Source organism: Sciurus vulgaris (genome assembly GCF_902686455.1).
Source record: "Sciurus vulgaris genome assembly, chromosome: 15".
In the NCBI taxonomy this organism is placed as follows: domain Eukaryota; kingdom Metazoa; phylum Chordata; class Mammalia; order Rodentia; family Sciuridae; genus Sciurus; species Sciurus vulgaris.
In genome coordinates this window covers 57,975,193-57,993,484 of record NC_136476.1, presented here as the reverse complement: position 1 = coordinate 57,993,484, position 18,292 = coordinate 57,975,193, and the positions used below count along the sequence as shown (strand labels likewise).

The window sequence follows — 18,292 nt, the reverse complement described above, 5'->3', positions numbered from 1 at the left end:
TTTAATTTTTTTTTCCTCCCCCTGACTCAAAATACATTGTCATTTAAAATAGCCTCTTTTAAAAAATCTGCTAGGGTTAAAAAAAAATAAATAAAAATCAGAGGCCTCTCTTTGCTTTAATTCTGTCCTGTACAGTTTTTATAAATCAAGTGAACAGTTACATTGCCAGATACATACCATTAACTTGCACTATAGGTTAGGGAGGATTTAGGGATGTTTCCTATGTAGTATGTGCTTTTCTTTTTTTTCCTTTCATATGATCAGTTTTCTTGGTACTTTCATTATCATATTTCTGAAAGCTAAGGGGGTATATATTCTGGATACTTGGGGGGGGGAATAAATTAAAATTTTTACACTGTGTACTGTGTTTTACTGATTGGTTGGATATTGCTTATGAAAATTCCATAGTGGCATTTTTTTTATTCTTAATGTGTAAACTTAAACATACTATGAAGAGGAGGAGAGCCATAAGCCAGAACATTTGGCAGAAATTGTCCTTATGAATTAAGAAAAAGAAAATGAAAGTATTATTAAATTTCTATGTGTTTGTCTGAGAAAGTGGCATATGGATGGTATTTAAAACTTTGAAAGAATTATACCTAAATCTGGGAAGGGGAGATACTGTCGAGCAGGTTAATAGTATTGAACTAGATAATTTTTTAAGGCTCCTCTAATATCATAAGACTTCAGTTTCCTAAGATAAAACCAGCAGAGAAATTGTATTTCAATAATTTTAAGCCTCCTTCTGTCTTGTAGAGTCTTATTATAGCTGTATTTAATTTTTTCCCATTGTAAAATTGTTGAAGGATCCTCCCCTCTCTACATTCCCTGATTTCCCAGGCCTGCAGTGTACAGTTAGATGGTCCCTGTGCCAGGCTTCAATACTGCCAGGGAGAAGAACCAGAGGGAGAGGACCCTCAGTGTCATTCAGGAATCCCATGGCTAGAGGACAGACAGGTCCAAAATTGGCTTTCCTCGGGGCCTGGGTTGGTGCTATAGGCCAAGGGTCATTTTCTCCTTGGGGTATAAATCAGTCCCAGTTTGGGGAAAGATTATTTTTAAGCTTAAAAGGTTGACATGTGCCATTATATGTAGTATGTAATATATGTAACATCTTTCAGTCCTTTTAAAATAAAATCAATATTTATAATGGATATTTAATAATTGTTATTTTTAAAATCAGTCTAGAACTCTTAGTTATGCATGAATTATCCTTAATTTCCATAGTTTTGTTCAGAATAATAAATGTCAATAAAGTGATAAGTGGCATGTTTAGAGCATTTTATTAGGAAAGTAGAACAGAGCTTTCTAGAGTTTGGGCCTTAGCTCCTTTCTCTTCATTGCTTTTAATTAATAACTTGAATGAAGTCAGAATTGCAGTGTTCAGGTCAGAGGATGGGCCAAATCTGAGAGGGTCAGGATGAAAATGCCCAGGTACTACAACAAGCTAACATACAAGACCAAAAGCAGCACATGCAGTTCAGTTGATGGAGTTGTAATCCTGTAGTTAGGTTTAAAAAAATAAGAAAAGATAGTACTCAAGTATTGCAGAGAGCAGGCTTTAGGGTATTATGAAAAAGCCTCAAGGAGCACATGTTCAACGTGATCTAGGGTAAGAGTTGTTAAGAAAGCGACTGGATTTGAAGATACATTCTTTAGCTTCATACATGTTGGACTTAGGCCCCAGCCCTGCCACTGTCATTGTCTTCTCTAGACTGAAGCCATTGAGGACAAGGTACTGAATTGTATGTCTTTATATCTAGTGCCTGGCATTCCTGGACACTTAGTAGTCATCGTCAAATGCTTATTAAATGAATGAGAAACAAAGTGACCTTGGGTGATTTTTGTACCCCTGAGAGTGTCCAGCACTCATCAGGACTTGATGCCCAATTTTATAAAAAGTTATTAACAAGCTCAAGTGCATTCCATGAAAGGACAGCTTAGGGTAATAGATTTTGAAACAAATGTTAAGGCTGTTTTGCCTGGAGAAAACTGGGGTCTGGGAACAATGTAGATATTTGAAGGGCTGGCACTGTCTGAATCTTAAGAGATCAAACTAGGATCTAAAGAAGTTATGGGAAGGAAGTTTCTGTAATGTATAGTCAAGGTCAGTTTTTAGGTACTATCGTATGTGAGGAAGGAGAAGATGGATAAGGTATAATTTGTGCTCTAGAGTTCCTTACAGTGTTGTCAGGCAGATGGATATTTAAATATTAACAGGTATAAAGGTAGAAGAAAATAGAGAGTCACGTGGCTGGCATAAAGGATCACTGAGTTCCCAAGATTTTATTGAGGAGATAACTTCAGCAGGTAGGGATCTGGACTGATGGAATAATCTGAGCAAAGGTATCAAGCAGTGTACTAGAGAAAATAAGAAGTTCTTACGGGAGTGTCAAGTGCAGTAGAGATTGAGAAAAAATGAAGCTGATCACAGAAGGCCTTATATGCCAAAAATGGGATCTGTACTGCATATGTATTGTAGTAGAGATCTGTTGCCAGATCTTAGGGAAGTATGTTCATATTTAGGATTGAGGAAGAATATTGTGGAAGCAGGTCTCATAATTTAGACTTCCCTCCGAACCTGAATCAGAGGATGTTACAGTAGAAGACTCATAGTTTATTTGGTGTTTCCTGGGCTGTGACGAGAGAGGATTTAGACCAGACTGAAGAGCACAGTTGAGTAGCAAAATCCAAACCAGAAACTTGTCTTTCAGTTTCTCTGCCAGCTCCCCTTTCCAGTTTTTTAAAAAACTGTACCAATCATGAGAGGGGACCAGCAAAAGATGAAAATTTTCTTTAGATGACATTCTAAAAAAAAAAAAAAAAAAAAATTTTAACGTTAAATGAACTTAGGAAGGTAGAGAATAGGCATCAAAAATACAGAGAGCTCTCTGATGAAGTCAGGTTGTCAAAAATCATGTGCAGAAGAAGGGATACTGGCATGATAAAAGCTACAAAGAGGAGCGTGAAATATAAAACAGTGTTTGAAGTGGTAAAGCTCAGAATGAGCTTAAATTTATAGAAAATGCTGAAGTTGCCAAGAAGGCTTTTTTTTTTTTTAAACCTGATTCAAGGCAGAGAAGAATGGGTAAAGTAGCGTAATGGATCGACAATCAGGAAAGACAGAATAACTCAATTTTTACTTTTTCTTTGACAAAGAGAGAGAGAGTCTGGTTGGGCAAAAATAAAATGACATAAAATTGCCAAAATGGGAAGTAGTAAAAGAAAAAAAACTCTTGCCACCTTAAATGATTTCAAGGCTGTTAGGCCCACACTTCTGTATCCCAGAGAGCTACTGGAAGTTGCAAATGCTTTCTGTTAGCAATTATTTGGAATTTTTGAGAAACAGTGGAGAATATAAGGTGACAGAAGACTGGAAATGGGCAAATAGCATTCCATTTTCCAAAATAGTTACAGTTAATGGCTTTAGCTATTTTTCTAAAATAAAAACTCATGAATCAAACTGAAATGTTAATAGCCTGTATTTTGAGGAAAGATTTAAATAGGTGTAATCAATTTTTAAACCCAATATTAAAGATCCTGCAGACAGTAAGTTGTTTCAGGACTTAAATTGTTTAAATGCTGACTATAATTGACATATGTATTCATTAAAATAGGTTGGATAGGACCTCTGCTTAGCAATTGTTTTTAGCTGTGTTTGAATTTTTGTATGTATTTCCAAGTAATAAAACTATATTTATAAAATATTTCTATATTTGAGACTTTTTACTAATTCACTGTCATAAATAATATCATATTGTGAATATTTTACTCAGAGTCTAGATGACCAAAGTCACCATCTTTTCCAGGTTTAAAGTTATTTTCCAGGTCATTTAGTTGTCCTTCATTCAGAATAGAAAACTATGAATGCACGTGCTGATAACTCAATCCAGCCCAGCATCAAAGTTCCTTCACATTGAAGAAAGGTTGCCCTGCCCTTAGTAGGGTTTGGACTCTTGAAAAGTCAGTTTGCAAATGACTTTAAAATACTCTCTTACAATCTTGCCTATCAAATTCATCCTTCAGTAGTAAGGCAGTTGCCACTCACTGTGACCTCACAGCCCTTATGTAGTTTAGATAATTCAGAGTTGGAAGTACACATATCCCTTTTCTTTATCACATGTGAATGCAAGTTATAAAGAAAACAGAAACCCAATCTTCATATGTTCAGCAACTTGGTACACTGAAAGTCTCAGGAAATCTTTGATGAAAGAGAAAAATAAGTGAAGGAAAGAATAAAGGACAAAAAATTACTACCATAATGGAATGGATTCTGCAAACTAATCTGCAAACCTCAATTATTTGACAATTTTGTCAGTCCCAAACATGTTTGGGTGAATCCATTGTCACCTGCAATCCTATGTCCTAAACTGACTTTGGGATCTGAAGAGTTTTGTGTAGAATTAAATATTGCACTGTACACCAACCTAAGGATACATAATTGTTAAAATGACATGCAAGTGCTCTCTTGGGCAATACAGAGTCCTATAGAAGTGGTGGTCAATTTCTCACGAACTGCACATTCTAAAGTAGACCTGATCCCTGGTTTAGTCCCTCAGCCTCATGGAAGGACAGAAGATAGTGAGTTAACAAAAATGGCATGTGTGCTTTATAAAACACCATTCAGTAAGCATTAATTACTGTTGCCAGGCTAATGATTCAGCTGTTAAGAGACTTTCTGTACCATCATGGAGTTGAAAGCTGAGTGAAGGAGCAAAATTGATGGGCAGCAAGGTGATTGTAATAGAATGTTGTAATGCAATGATGTGGGTTAGCCATAAGGAACGTGGAGGTGTGTGCAGTCTTGGGAATCAGGAGCCTTTCTAGAGGAAGTGGTTTCTTGACTAGGAACAAGAAGATTCTGTCCTACCTGCAGCAGGCTCCTCTCCTCCAGGAGAACAGTGTTAGCAGAGCTATCAATCTCCTGTTTCTTAGGACAGTAGTAACATATGCTAAGTATTACTGACCTGTTCTTTCTCCAGACTCTTACCACTCAGATAAAGGTCACATATTTGCATATCTGTGATGTGTCCTGTGTATTTTACATATCAGGATGACCTTGAGGAAGGAAGCTGTATGCCCACAATCTTGGGCCCAGGCAGGATTAGATTAGCTCAGTCCTGGAAGCTTAGTACTTTCCTTGCCCTAACCACTGTCCGGGAAGGAGAGTAAAACATGGCATCCCCTGGCTCTGCACACAGTGGGGAAGGTAGAAGAGGGCATCAGCTCTGGCTTCATAACAAACATGGCTTTCTGATGTAAAACATGTAACAGTATATTTCAGAAATCTTGTAGAATTCAAAGGGAAATTCCCTGGTCTGTAGCTTCTAGAATCTGACTATCCCTTACATTTTAGGCATTTTCCAAAGCTCGTTCTGGTACATTTCTATTTTCTGGTTCCTCAAAATTATGGATAATACTTTACAATCACATGCAAAAGTTCCCACTAAGCTTGGGATGTTTTAATTTTGAGCCTAGAAATGATACATTTCTTTAAAACAGAACATAGATGCTTCTCCCCCCCCCCCTTTTTTGTAACTCCACACTTACCTGTCATTGCCCTTATAACTAGGGTGACCGTGTAATTTTTCATCCAGACCAGGACATCTTGACAGTGAAAGAGAAGTGGGGAGATCAGTAACACTTTCACCGGGACAACAGATAAGCTGGGATGTATGATTACTCTCCTGCTCCTAACTAGATGTTATATATTTTCATGTTTAGATATCATTATTAAAAAAAAAAAAAAAAAAAAAAAGGTACACCTTCTACCAGGCATCTGTCATCATACCCCCTTTGCTATAACTCTTTAAAAAGTCATTTTAAACTTATAGTATTTTTCTCAAGTCTCCATTCATTTTAGGTATCTCCATAACACTTGTATTTGGGGTGGGGGATAAGTGAGGACTGAACCCGAGGATACTGTACCACTGAGCTACATCCCCAGCCCTTTCTATTTTATTTTGACACATGGTCTCACTTAAGTTGCCTAAAGGGAGACCTCAAATTTGTTATCCCTAGTCTTTTTCCATCTGACCAGCCTCATCATCGAGCTACATTTAATTCATTGGTTTTCTCGTGTTCTTTGAAGTTTTAAGCATGCAGCTCCTCTTCCGCTTGAAGCCCATACCGGCTTCAGGCAGCACATTCTTAGGCTATTGCTCGTACGCCCCACATTCCACAGCCTTCCCCTTTGTTTCCAGCAGTTAGTCCCTCCACTCCTTGTGGCCTTGAGTCACTTTGTCCGTTCCTCTTTTAAGGTACTTTGCTGGGATTTACCTGCTTTAGGTAGCCTAAATGGTGGATCAGGATTAATTCTGTAGGCCTGATATCTTTCGACATATGGCCCTGGCATTGAACACACAACAGGGATTAAGCTGAAAGTTTGTAGTGGATTTTATTGCAATTTCTTTTCTTCAGGCACCACTCAGCAACATAATAAATGACCAATTAATTCAGTAAGAATTAGAAGTTGGCAGAAGTTCTCACCATTGAATCTTTACTTGTTGACCTTTGCCAACACCAAAAGTTTTAACAATAAAATGGAAAACATCTTTGAGGGGTTTAACTGATGAAATCCATGTAAACAACTTAGTTATTAATCTTAAGAAAATCTCCAATACTTGAGACTTGTTTGGAAAACATGTACCACTGGATGTCTTTCTCTGGTAAATGAAGTTCTCCACGGGAGCTGACCATTGAGGGTTGGAGTAGTCATGCTGCTGAAGAATCCTCAGCTTCTATCAGATGCACAGGTGACAAGAGTGACATTGTTGTTGAGGGATAAGAAATTAGTGTCATTTCCTCTAGGGGGAGGTTTCTTTCCTGTTTGCCTGATCTTGGAATGTTGAAATGGAGCTGAAAGGCCACAGGCCTCAACAGGCAGCTTGATACATGTTAACAAAACCTCAGGTTAATTAGGGAGGATTTTCCCCCAGACCATACCATGGTCGTGATCCTAGCTCTTGTGCAAATTATCCATATGATTGTGGGCGAGTCATTTGCCTTGGACACCTTTTTTGTTTTTATTTCAATGTATGTGTTCTGTTAATATTGCATCAATGTATTTTTTTTGTCACAGTAAACTAATTTCTTTGAGGGTAGCAATATAGGTACGGTGTGCATCCTTCACCATTGCTTGTCTACTACACCCAAGAAGCTTATGTATGCAAGGGGGTCAAGTTAACATAAATGTGAGAACCACCTGCTAGAAACACAGTTTTAAAACAAACAAACATAAGCACCGAGAGTCACAGCCACCTTCTACTTTGATGAGAACACATCCCATGTCACAGGAGAACCTTTATCCTAGGCTTTCCATGCATCCTCCTGAAGGGTCCTCGGGCAGCAAGGAAGGGTGGCTGGGACCCTGAGAAACACCTTTCATTTTTACAGTTAACCGAAAGCATAGTTTGGTTTCTGTGCTTTCACAGAAGGAAAACAGCGTACGCTATATATTTATATTACAGATTTCCTCAGCCTCTGGTGAGCAGTTATTACCTGCATTTAGACCTTACTCATGTGCAAACAACCTACAGCACTCATGGGTGCAGGCAGCCACAGGGAGGTTTCTGGTCTCCTGGTATTCTCCCTGTTAGCACCAGTTTCAGTATAACCTCAAAGTCCTTGCACTGGCTACTTTGGCCAGTTATCGGCAGTACCAGCACAGCCCCATTCTGGGCATCCTTAGGTAAGCAGCCCCTGTATAGGAAAGTCAAGCCAGGAAGAGAGGCGAGGACCCAAGAACAAGGGCGAATGGCCTATGACTAATAAAAATGGATATGGCTTCAGAGTCAACTCCAAAAGAAAAGTTTAAAAGTAACTAAGTAATAATAGCATCACTACAGTAAGTGATGGCTTCCCAAGGGCATCACTTCAAAGCAATGATTTGATTCTATGAGTTATATTTGTTTTTGAATTTTATTATAAAATCAAAGAAAAAGCACTTTGAACAATGATTATAACCTATGAGTGTAATTTGTAGGGTATGTGAATGGTATGGAAGCATTCTTAATTTTATAGCCTGAGGACCAAATTCAGCACTGTGTACCTCTGCAACAGCTGCCATTACAGACTTTGAGGCTTCTGGACACTTGATGGGAATCAGAAGGCTAAGGACAAACAAAGGTGCCAATAAATGGCACAGCAATTCCAAGCTTGGGTTACAGAATACATGGGCATCTGGGTGAGGCAGAATAGGTGACCAGTTTTGTTGAGAGGCAGCATATCGAAGTTTCTGTAGCTCACCAGTCACATGTACATCCTGGCTTCACCCTTTGTGGCTGAATAACCCTCTCCAAAGTATTTCATTCCTCCAAGGCTCAGTTGTCCCCCCTATAAAATGCCTAGTTAAGTCTGCCTGGCAAAGAGTATTCAGTAAACATCAATTTTTCCGAAAGGGTGTTATCAAACCAAGGATCACAATCCATTTGTAGATTATGAAGTAGTATAGTGGGTTGCAACTGGCATATTTTAAAAATAATAATCCAAATGCCTTGTGCATAATAGCAAATAATGTTTCATCATGTCTAGGCTGAGTTTTGATACAAATGCATTATTTACTGTGGGTTACAGCCAAAAAGTTTCAATCTCTGCTCTACAGGGAAATGTTCAGGTTATGTCAGAAAAGCCTTTAAAAGTGCTGCCTTTATTCCAATGAGCCCCTACCAATTTTCAGATCTTAATCAAAGCATTCCTAACTTGTTACAATAAATAATAAATCATAGAGAAGATAAATTTTCTGACACTATACAGCATTAAATTCAATTTTAAGATTGGTGTCTGTGTCACTGACTTATTTATAAATACTTTATATCATTTATAGTTAATTTCTATAAAAAGTTGGCTATTGTGTTCTATTATGGGAAAATAAGATAGAATTTCTAAATAATCTTAATAAAGCTTTTAAAAAATCACTACCTTGACAAAGCATGAAAACTGTTAGAGTGATATTCCAATCCTAATGAGCGGTAAAAGTTAGAGGCTTATTGGAGTACAATGGGGTCCCACACTAGCTCAGTAAAAATGAAAAATTCCAAAATAAAATGCAAATTACAAATACAGGCCTCCTCTCTTCTTTAGGTCCTTTAGAGTCCCTGGCCCTGCCCCTAAGATGGAGTGTGGGAAGCATGGGCAATCTGGGATTGACAGAGTAGAGTACTATGCAGTGATGAAGAAGGAAGGAATTCTGGAAATTATAGAATCAAATAACACCACTGAATCTTGATATAACTCTATCTACATTTATCATTTTAGCTGACTAGCTGTACTGGCCCTATTAGAAATCACCCCTGCAACTGAGTTTTAAAAACTTGTTTTAGTGTTGGGTGTCGTGGCACATGCCTGTAATTCCAACTCCTGGGGAGGCTGAGGCGGAAGGATTACAAGTTTGAGGCCAGCCTCAGCAACTTAGCAAGACCCTGTCTCAAAATAAAACTAAAAAAAGGCTGGGGATGTAACTTAGTGGTTAAGCACAATTGGGTTCAATCCCCAGTACCAAAAAAATAAATAAATAAATAAAAAAGCTTTTTAAAAATATTTGGGTGAGCACTGATCCTGTTCAAATTTGAATAGGTCAGTTAAAGGGGTAGCAGGAACCAGAGAATAGAAAAAAGGTGGAATTTAAAACAGCCTTACACGTATCCAATATCAGATACTGGATCGTAATCTGACAATTGTGTAAAATACTTCTTTCTTTCTTGGTATTATTTTAAAGATACAGGTAAACAGAAAACACATTTGATGCTTCATTAATGATAATCTGAATGGTGCTTTGTCTCACTGGAATTTATTGCTGAAATTCAAAAAGTATGGAAGAGAAAGATCCCTAGCTGGACACAGAAGTGAAAGGTGAGCTCAACAAGAGAAAAGCTAAGTGAACCATTGAAGCCCCGACGAACCTGGACTCCTGGGCAGACTGCCCACACCTTTTGGGGTGCAGGTGCCCATTGCGTCCTCAGAAGAGAGTGAAGAGCAAGGCAGAAAGGCAGTTCCTTCCCATTTCAAATGAATTCACAGTGCAGAGTGAGGCTGCCTGCGATTTTAAGTTCTTCTCTTCTAGATTTAAAACCTCTATGTGTTGGAGATAGAAGTGGGGTTGGGCTGGACCAGGCTTGCTGTCCCTGTGTTGGCATTAGCACCACAAGTCCTTCACTGGGTCTGAGGCTTGGAACTGGGCTGTCATCATCTAGAATGTGAACAAAGGTCAGCCTGAGCACCATTCTTGGGAAGAAACAGCAGCTGTGGAAAGTGAAGGAACGCACAGACAACGCAAAGCCAGGGAAAGGGGTGTGCTAGCCACCAAGGTAGAGAGCTGTCCTCCAATGGCCACCTGGAAAAAGGATGAGTCAGAACCCTCTGTGTGGCGGCTACCTCAGCCCCTTGGAATCAGAAGGTGCCCCAGGATACGGCCTTGCTCTTTTCCCCTCCGCTCATTTTTAGGCCAAACTCTAACCATGTTGGAAATACGTAGAAATTTCTTTTTCTTTTTTTTAAAACTTAAGAGATTATAGGAAAGGGTGGAAAAAAACAGGAAATGATAGAAAAAGGCAGATTATGAGAAAAGCCTTCAAAAGAGCTTTCCAAAATTATGAGGAAGGGAAGCAAAGGGCTCTAGACTTTGAGGCATTACAGAGGATGACAGAGTGAGTGTGGTGGCAGGCTAAGTCTCCTGCCAACTGAGACTCAAGGCAGAATTCAGAAAAGCAGCAGTCACAAATTAAGATGTCTTAGAGAAGTTGGGCTGCTCTTTCCATTTCCTTATACTACTGATTTCCTTCACCAGAAAATATATTTGGATCAAACTGCAATTTCGTTCACCAAATGGGCTCCATTATATAGCTCACCTTTGCCCCTGTGAGGCCCTGATTTCCCTAACTGATAAAAAGGCTCCTGATAAAAAGGCTCCTGAACTCCCAGTTTTTCCCTAGATACCAGGCCTAAATAATCTACAAGTACACTTAGCCTTAAGGTCTGCAGTTCATTTCTACACATCTTAAGTTCTTATTGGAGTTACAGATTCAGTTTTCACATTTCTAGGCAGAAAATCTGCACCTTGACCATCTTTAAACTTGACCCCACAGACATTACACACTCAGCCAGGCTCCCCGACCTCTACATCAACAACACCCAGCAAACAAAATACACCACTTAACACGCTTCAATTCCACTTGGGCATCTAGAGCCACTGCCTTGATACTGATGTTCCAAAAGCTGTGTGTCCACAGCAGCAAGGTGCTTGTTAGGATAGATACATTGGTGCCAATAATACTGAAATTTAGTTTTTAGCTGCACTTTTTGTCAGTTTGGCTGGGAAGATCCGGACAGCTGGAAGTGAGCTTCTCCATCATTTTCTGTTTTCTTCTTTGTATCAATTTTCCACCTGTGAAGCCCAACACCCCACCACCAAGTGCAGCTGCAATTCCTGCCACTTTGAAGCCTGCAAGGAGGCCAATCGGACCCCCCACTACTCCACCGATGAGTGCACCTGCCACAGGCAGAGCTGCCAGCTTGTATTTTGCAGCCTGTTAAAAAAAAAAAAAAAAAAAAAAAAAAAAATTCAATTTAGAAATTGAGTTGAGAATATCTGCCTGTGGTGATGTGCATTTTCCTCTCATTACTCCTGGCAATGCCTCTTTAACTCTTGGTCCATAATTAACCTTAGAGATTATACTTGTTGGGGGAGAAAAAATGTATTCCACAGGTAGGTACTACAATTGCTGCAGATCTCAGGACTCAGAGAAATGGGCTACAAAGAGTGGACGGCTACAAATCAATTTTACTTGTAAAACAATCAATCCACTAACTAGCTGGCTTAAATAGTTTCCACCACAGATTCCATAACCAATTTTTTTTTTCTGCACAGAGATTATTCCATATTATGAACCTGGTGTTCAAATCCACATCATATGGAAAATGGATGATCCCAATCCATGCATGTGGTCACATCCTTACACTTTGATTCTTGGCCCTGCCCCTCCTCGCCCTGGACCTCTGCAGATATTCATTCCCTCATGGCACCAAATGCTTTATACTCAGACTACAGTTTATTCTTTCTTTGAAAAGAAAAAAAATGTCTCCTAATAGAACGAAGCTTCGAGTAGAATATTACAACCATTGATTTCTTGCACTACCTCTGTGTCATTTCTTCCTTATTTCCTTAATTGCTGGTTCCCTCAACACTGAAGAGAGCAGATCAATTGGGTTAATACTAGAGATTCCTGGGAGCCAGAGTACCATTGATTTGTCAGCAGGAGCAGAATCTTACCTTCCCCAAGTTTTTGGTTCCCTCTTCAACATTCACAGCAGCACTGTTGACATGGTCTGCAATGCTGTCAATCTTCTCCTGCTGCGACTAGATGCAAAGGAATTATGAGTGAGCGCTCCTGCTGGGGAGCGGTGGGACGCCAACACACACTATTTTAATTCCTGTAATCAGGGCCCCGGGTCCTGCAGCCTTGCAGTCTTAATAGCGGTTCATTAATAGCATCTGATAAACCATGTCGAAAGCACAAATCCACTTTCATGAAAAAAAGTGGGGGACTTAATTATTAGGTAATAAAAGGGTGGCACCTTCATAGCAAAAAGCATCTCACACTGAAATTCATCCAAACATACAAACATATTATTGTTCAAATGAATCCACTTTTCAGGAGGAAAAAAAATACAAATAAGCATTTACATGTTATGTTGGGTTTGATGGGAGAAAAAAACGAAATCAAAAGAAAACCCCTCCCTAACCTATCTTTTTTGACGATCCTGTTTAGCAGGCAAATTCACCTTAGGAATAAAATGTCATTGGTCCAATAAATATGAAAAGTGTTGTGTTTTAGGAATAAGGCTATAATATGGCTTGATCTATAACGAAAACTTTCCACTTGTGATAATTCAGTAGGGAGCAGTGAATGAACTTACTGTCCTGGGTTTTACACCTGTATGCTAAACTTAATACATTAATTAAAAATCACGACAAGTTAAACTATCTCAGATCGAATATATTAATAAAATATATTAAATAGCAACACCTGTGCTGATATAGGTGCAACTGTGGCTCTGGACCCTGGGGGCAGGAATCCTGGGGTGAGGGGGTATTTTCCTCTCTGAAGTGTGAAACCCCACGACAGTGCTTCTGACAAGAGGTCACTGAACCTCGGCTCTAACACTTCCAGTGACAAGAACACGTTCTTTGCAGGAACACATGCTCATTTTAAAATCAACTTTATTTAAATTTACATAGAATGATGTGCACTCATTTTAACGGTGCAGTATGATGAATTTTGACAAATAATAAACCCATGAAACCACCATCACAATTAGCATGGAGATTCTTTTGGTTTTATTTTTGTAATTCGCAGAAAAAAAGAGAATCCGTCTTTGATTCCAGATAAATGCCTTCTACGATAAACATGAAATAATTCAGTGTGAATCCTGAAGTATTTGATTGCCCTTATATAACTGACCTGCTCATTTATACTGAGGGAGACATAAATAGCACTCTCCTAATTCCAATCAACATTTCACTTGAGAACAAGCAACACAGCTCATTTTCCCCGTGGTTGTCTCCTAGTAGCATTATTGATACTCATTCCCTTCCCAGTTTGTACCTTTTCTCTGGACATTTTGTGGTATCCCTTCCTTCTGGGATTCTCCACCACTATTTTGACACCACAGTACAATCCCTTAAAAAGTCCTTTTTCAGTTTTCTTTGTCTCAGTCAGAGACAAGTACAACAAAGGTTCTTAAACTTAAGTGTGCCACAGAATCACCAGTGGGGCTTCTGTAAACACAGATTGCTTGGCCTCACCCCAGGAGGCCAGGGGTAGAACTTGAGAATCTGTGTTTCAAGTAAGTTCGGGATGACACTCAAGCTGCCGATTCTCAAAACGTTAAAACTCACTAGTACATATGATTGATAACAATAAGGGCATAACCTCTGGTCAGAAATTCTGTGTTCGGATTCTCGACATACACTTTTGGACAAAATTTTCAGGCTCTCTCTGTCAGTATTCCCAGCTATCAAATGAGGATAATGCTATTTATACATCATGGAGTTGAAAGGAGAATGAGATGTCTTCAAAGCATGAGGAAAACAACAGAAAAATTCATCCTGACTTTCCCAAGTGTTAACTCTCATTTTCCTATCAAAAAATATATTGAACTTTTTCCTGTGATGCTTGAAAATTCTAGGGCAAACATTAGATCTCTTAGCATTCACTTGTTGGCTTTTTATTTTTCTCAGACTGTAAAACTTTTAAAGTCGGCTTTCTTTTTCTGACCCATAGAAGCAAGAGTGCCAGCACCAATATCCAACTTGCCCGCATTTCTGATGCCCTAGGATTGTTTCTGCTTGGGACACCCCCAACACTCCCCACTCTTGCCTGAAAGAATCTATGCTAGCAGATAAATCACAGGGGTAAAACTCTGTCATCAACCTTTGTATCCTGATGAGTTGAGGGTAGAGGAAAAATAGTCCATGTTCTTCCTTTCCCTCAGCCCCCAATAATTTTTGGCTAGAGGGAGGAGCCACCAGGATTATTGCCATTTCCATCTCTAGGTGTGAGCTCAAGGCTTCAGGACAATACCTTTTAATACTCCTTCCTAAAAAGTTTGAATATTGCAAACTTATGACTTTTTAAGTTAAAGTGAAATTTTAAATATTAATTTAATATTTTTAAATGAAAATCCTTTGGAATAAATGGAGAAAAGACTAGAAGAAAAAAATCAATCCTAGGATTACTGATTATTTGAATTATAACACCCTCTACCACTGCAATCCCCAGCACTTGTGAGACCTGTCTTGCCCTGGACTTGCCCACATCTGCAGGTCCTATTCACTGGCCCCAGAAGATTGCATAAATTTGGGGGAGGGGAGGTTAAGGCAGAGAGTAGATCTACCTTGCTCTTCTCCTTACCTTACTTGGTTTGAATCCTCAAACTGCCCATATCTTCAAATTCTGCTTCATGAATAAGAACTCAATGACACCCACAATGATTAGAGTCACGCATCAAAATGGTATCAGAGTTGTCAGTCACTATCAGCAGGAGGCCCAACTAGACTCCATTCAGAGCTGTATCTGGGCAACACTTCTCCACTATGTCTGTGGCTCTTTATGGTGGGCCAAACCAACCATACACAACCTACCCCAGCCTAGGAAGGCAAGCTCCTGCAACAGCAGAAGCTCAGCTCCTTCTCATTCTATCTGCCAACCGCCCTCTTAGCTTCTGATGTGCTTATGTTGGTCTTCATCTGCTTAGGCCTCCCACATCTGACAAACTTCAAACCCCTGCCTGGTATTTTGTTCTTTGGCACTTAGAAGTGTTCTCAGCATTCCTTTAACAATGAGCTAAGCCATTTATGAGGGACACTGCAGTGCTTCTCGAATTAGAGTAGTGTATAGATTCCTTTGTAAAGGAAAAAAAAAAAACCCTCAAAACTCAGAGAATATGTCCATGGATTTCATTTTAAGGAACACTGACTTTCATTTCCCACTGGCCTGAAAATAACTGAATCTTGATGAGTACTAGGGGCCACTAAGATTCTGAAGCAAATGTGATTTATCAAATTAATACTTATAAAGAAAAATGCAATTTGGGCATATGAATTAAACCAACAAGGAATTATTTTTTCCTTTAATGCTTATTATGGGCACTTGTAAGCCCAACATTATCTATAGTAACAATAATAGTAATAATAGTAATACACTCAACAAATTCATACCCAAATCCATTTACATCAATAATAATGCTCTTCCTTGGAGAGTTAGTTGTGCAATTTTATTAGTGTGCTTGGAAAACTATTAGTTTCTTTAAGAAGATAATGCCAAAACTCCAGGTATTTTCCTTTATTCCTAAGTTCCATACTTACTCATGTGCAATCAATCATATATACAGAGAAGCTCAGAAACACACATATAAACCTTATGATATACAGGCAAAGCACAAAATTATATTGGCCTAGAACAGGCAATAAGCAGAGTAGAGAAGTAGGACACTGACATCTGGGGATTCAGCAGTGGAAAAGGGACTGAAGGAACTCAGTACTAAAATGTCAATGGTGGTACAAAAGTAGAATTTATGGATGAGGCCAAAGGGATCCAAGGACAAATGCAGAAATGCAGATGAGGTCAGGGAAAAGGAAGAGGATGGGAAGTAATAGACATTATCTCATCTGGTCCTCCCACTGGTTTTAAAAAGTCAATTGTTGCCCAATAATATCCCAAAGATCATACAGGTAGGTAATAAATGGAGAAATCTGATCTAATCCATGTTTTTGTGTATCCAGAGTAAAAGTGGATTTCAAAAGCCATAGGGAATAAGGTAAAAGGTAAAAGTCAAAATAGGATCAGCAGCAAGGATGACATGCTATCAAACTATTGGCCTGGAGTTCTTTAAATTCTCCTTGAATTTACTAGGGCTGGTTACAAGAAAAGGGCAGTAAAGCTGAAGACAACTGAAGCAGGATGCCTAGTAGACATTAATTTGTTAACATCAACAGGACCATGCTTTGATCTCTCTCCTTGGCTTTATAGGCCCGTTTTGTTGTGGTCAAGTACCTAAAATGTAAATTTATCATTTTAACTATTGCAAGGTATACAATTTAGTGGCATTGAGTATATTCACAATGTCATACAACCATTACCACCATTCTGTAGGTTCTTTTTATACTAGTCTCTATTCTTCATTAAGTTAACCATAGTACTACGTACACAGAAAGTGTTCCTTAAGTGCATGATTAATTTGCAGAGATACTATTGTGTCCATGTGACGATAACAAGAGGATGTGGTCACTCTGGTTATGTTCCCAGGTCATTCTATACCTAAATGGAGCTTCTGTGAGTCCTTGGCCATGTGGTCATGAGAACTCAGTCACTCTGGGAATAATAATCAGGGGTTCTCCTTTGAGTTTCTGCCAAACAGCATTCTGCTCATGTCCTGTACACATTATTATAAATAGGACATTTGTATACAGCTATGGTTATAGCCAGAGTCTTCCTGCATGAGTCTTCCCTGGGCTGGGGTTAAGAGGTACTTATGTAACATAATCAAACATAACTGTTTAACATAACTGTTAAACGGCTAAAAGCTTTCATTTTTCTTTCATGTGCTTACCCCATTGGAAAGGAAAAGTATTTGTCTGGAGTGAGAAGAACTCTGTACATGTTTTGTTTGTTTTTAAATCAACTTTATTGAGGTATAATTTACATACATTAAAACACATATTTTAAATGTACAGGCTGATGACTTTTGGCAAATGTGTAAATTTTACAAACTGCATTAGATTCAGAGATTATTAGTTACAATAATGGAATAAATTTTGATTCTAAGCAACACATATTTTGGGATTCCCTGCTGTATGCAAATATACTATTAGATTATATAGACACCTAATCCAGAGACTTCCAGCATTTTGCTTCTTCTGACTTAGACGCATCAGAAATAATTCAAATGATTTACTGCATTTAATTTGTCATTACATTTCAAGAAAATATCCACAAACCAGAATATAAGCAGAATAAGGGGTGAGTACTAGAAAGTCTAAAAATCATATTGCAGAAGGAAGACAAAAGAATAAGTTCTTAAGAAGTGAAAATATGGTAAAGAGGGGTAGGGAGAGGAAAGTAATACAGGCCTTAAGACCTTGAAAATCTTTTTTATGAAAAAAGTCAAATGTGCTTGGTATGTGGCTCTGGAGGGCAAAAGTACCAAAGAGTCTTTATCACAGAGCACAGCTTACACATGGAAGACCTTCTGACTTCACGCCTCCACATGGCATGGTAGAAACATCAAGGATGCCTGCACTGTAATTATGCAACAAGGAGCTAAAAGAACCTTTGAGAAGTTAGGACAAGAGTAGTGGTGTTGGATTAGTTGGCCTCTTAATTTCCTCCCATTCTAATTCTAGGCACTTTAAACTTAAAGGCAGATCTAAGAGAAACCATACCTAGGAGAAGTACAACATCCAAATGATGATCTCATCAAGAATTTAAAACTAAACCTACACAGAAGGATAAGCAGAAACAGGCTAGTACCTTTGTGGATATGCATATATAACACACCTACTCATCTATACTAACTTCCCATAATTCCTGGGAAGGAAAAATAAGAATAGTTTAGAAATATAATGATAGAAAACCTATTATTCTCACCAAAACTACCTTGTAATAGTACAGTATCACTGGGGCCTGATTTTGCAGAATAATGCCATAATATTTCTTATCTTTGACTCCATCTTCCTCCATTTTCTGCTAAGTCTACCCTAAAAATACCTCCTAGTATTGCTGCCACTGCTCCAGGT

General features: G+C 38.7%; 1 protein-coding gene across 1 annotated transcript in view; it reads right to left on the bottom strand.

The window, feature by feature from the left end:
• Window positions 1-10,576: 10,576 nt before the first annotated feature.
• The window catches only part of STX17 (syntaxin 17), a 51,729-nt gene continuing 44,013 nt past the window's right edge, over window positions 10,577-18,292 (bottom strand). Inside the window, exons 7-8 of the mRNA XM_079112262.1 lie at window positions 12,266-12,352; window positions 10,577-11,522 (exon numbers count right to left, since the gene is read on the bottom strand). Of these exons, the coding sequence (XP_078968388.1) occupies window positions 11,283-11,522; window positions 12,266-12,352 (327 nt within the window). The 3' untranslated portion in view covers window positions 10,577-11,282. The remainder of the gene's footprint in view (window positions 11,523-12,265; window positions 12,353-18,292) is intronic.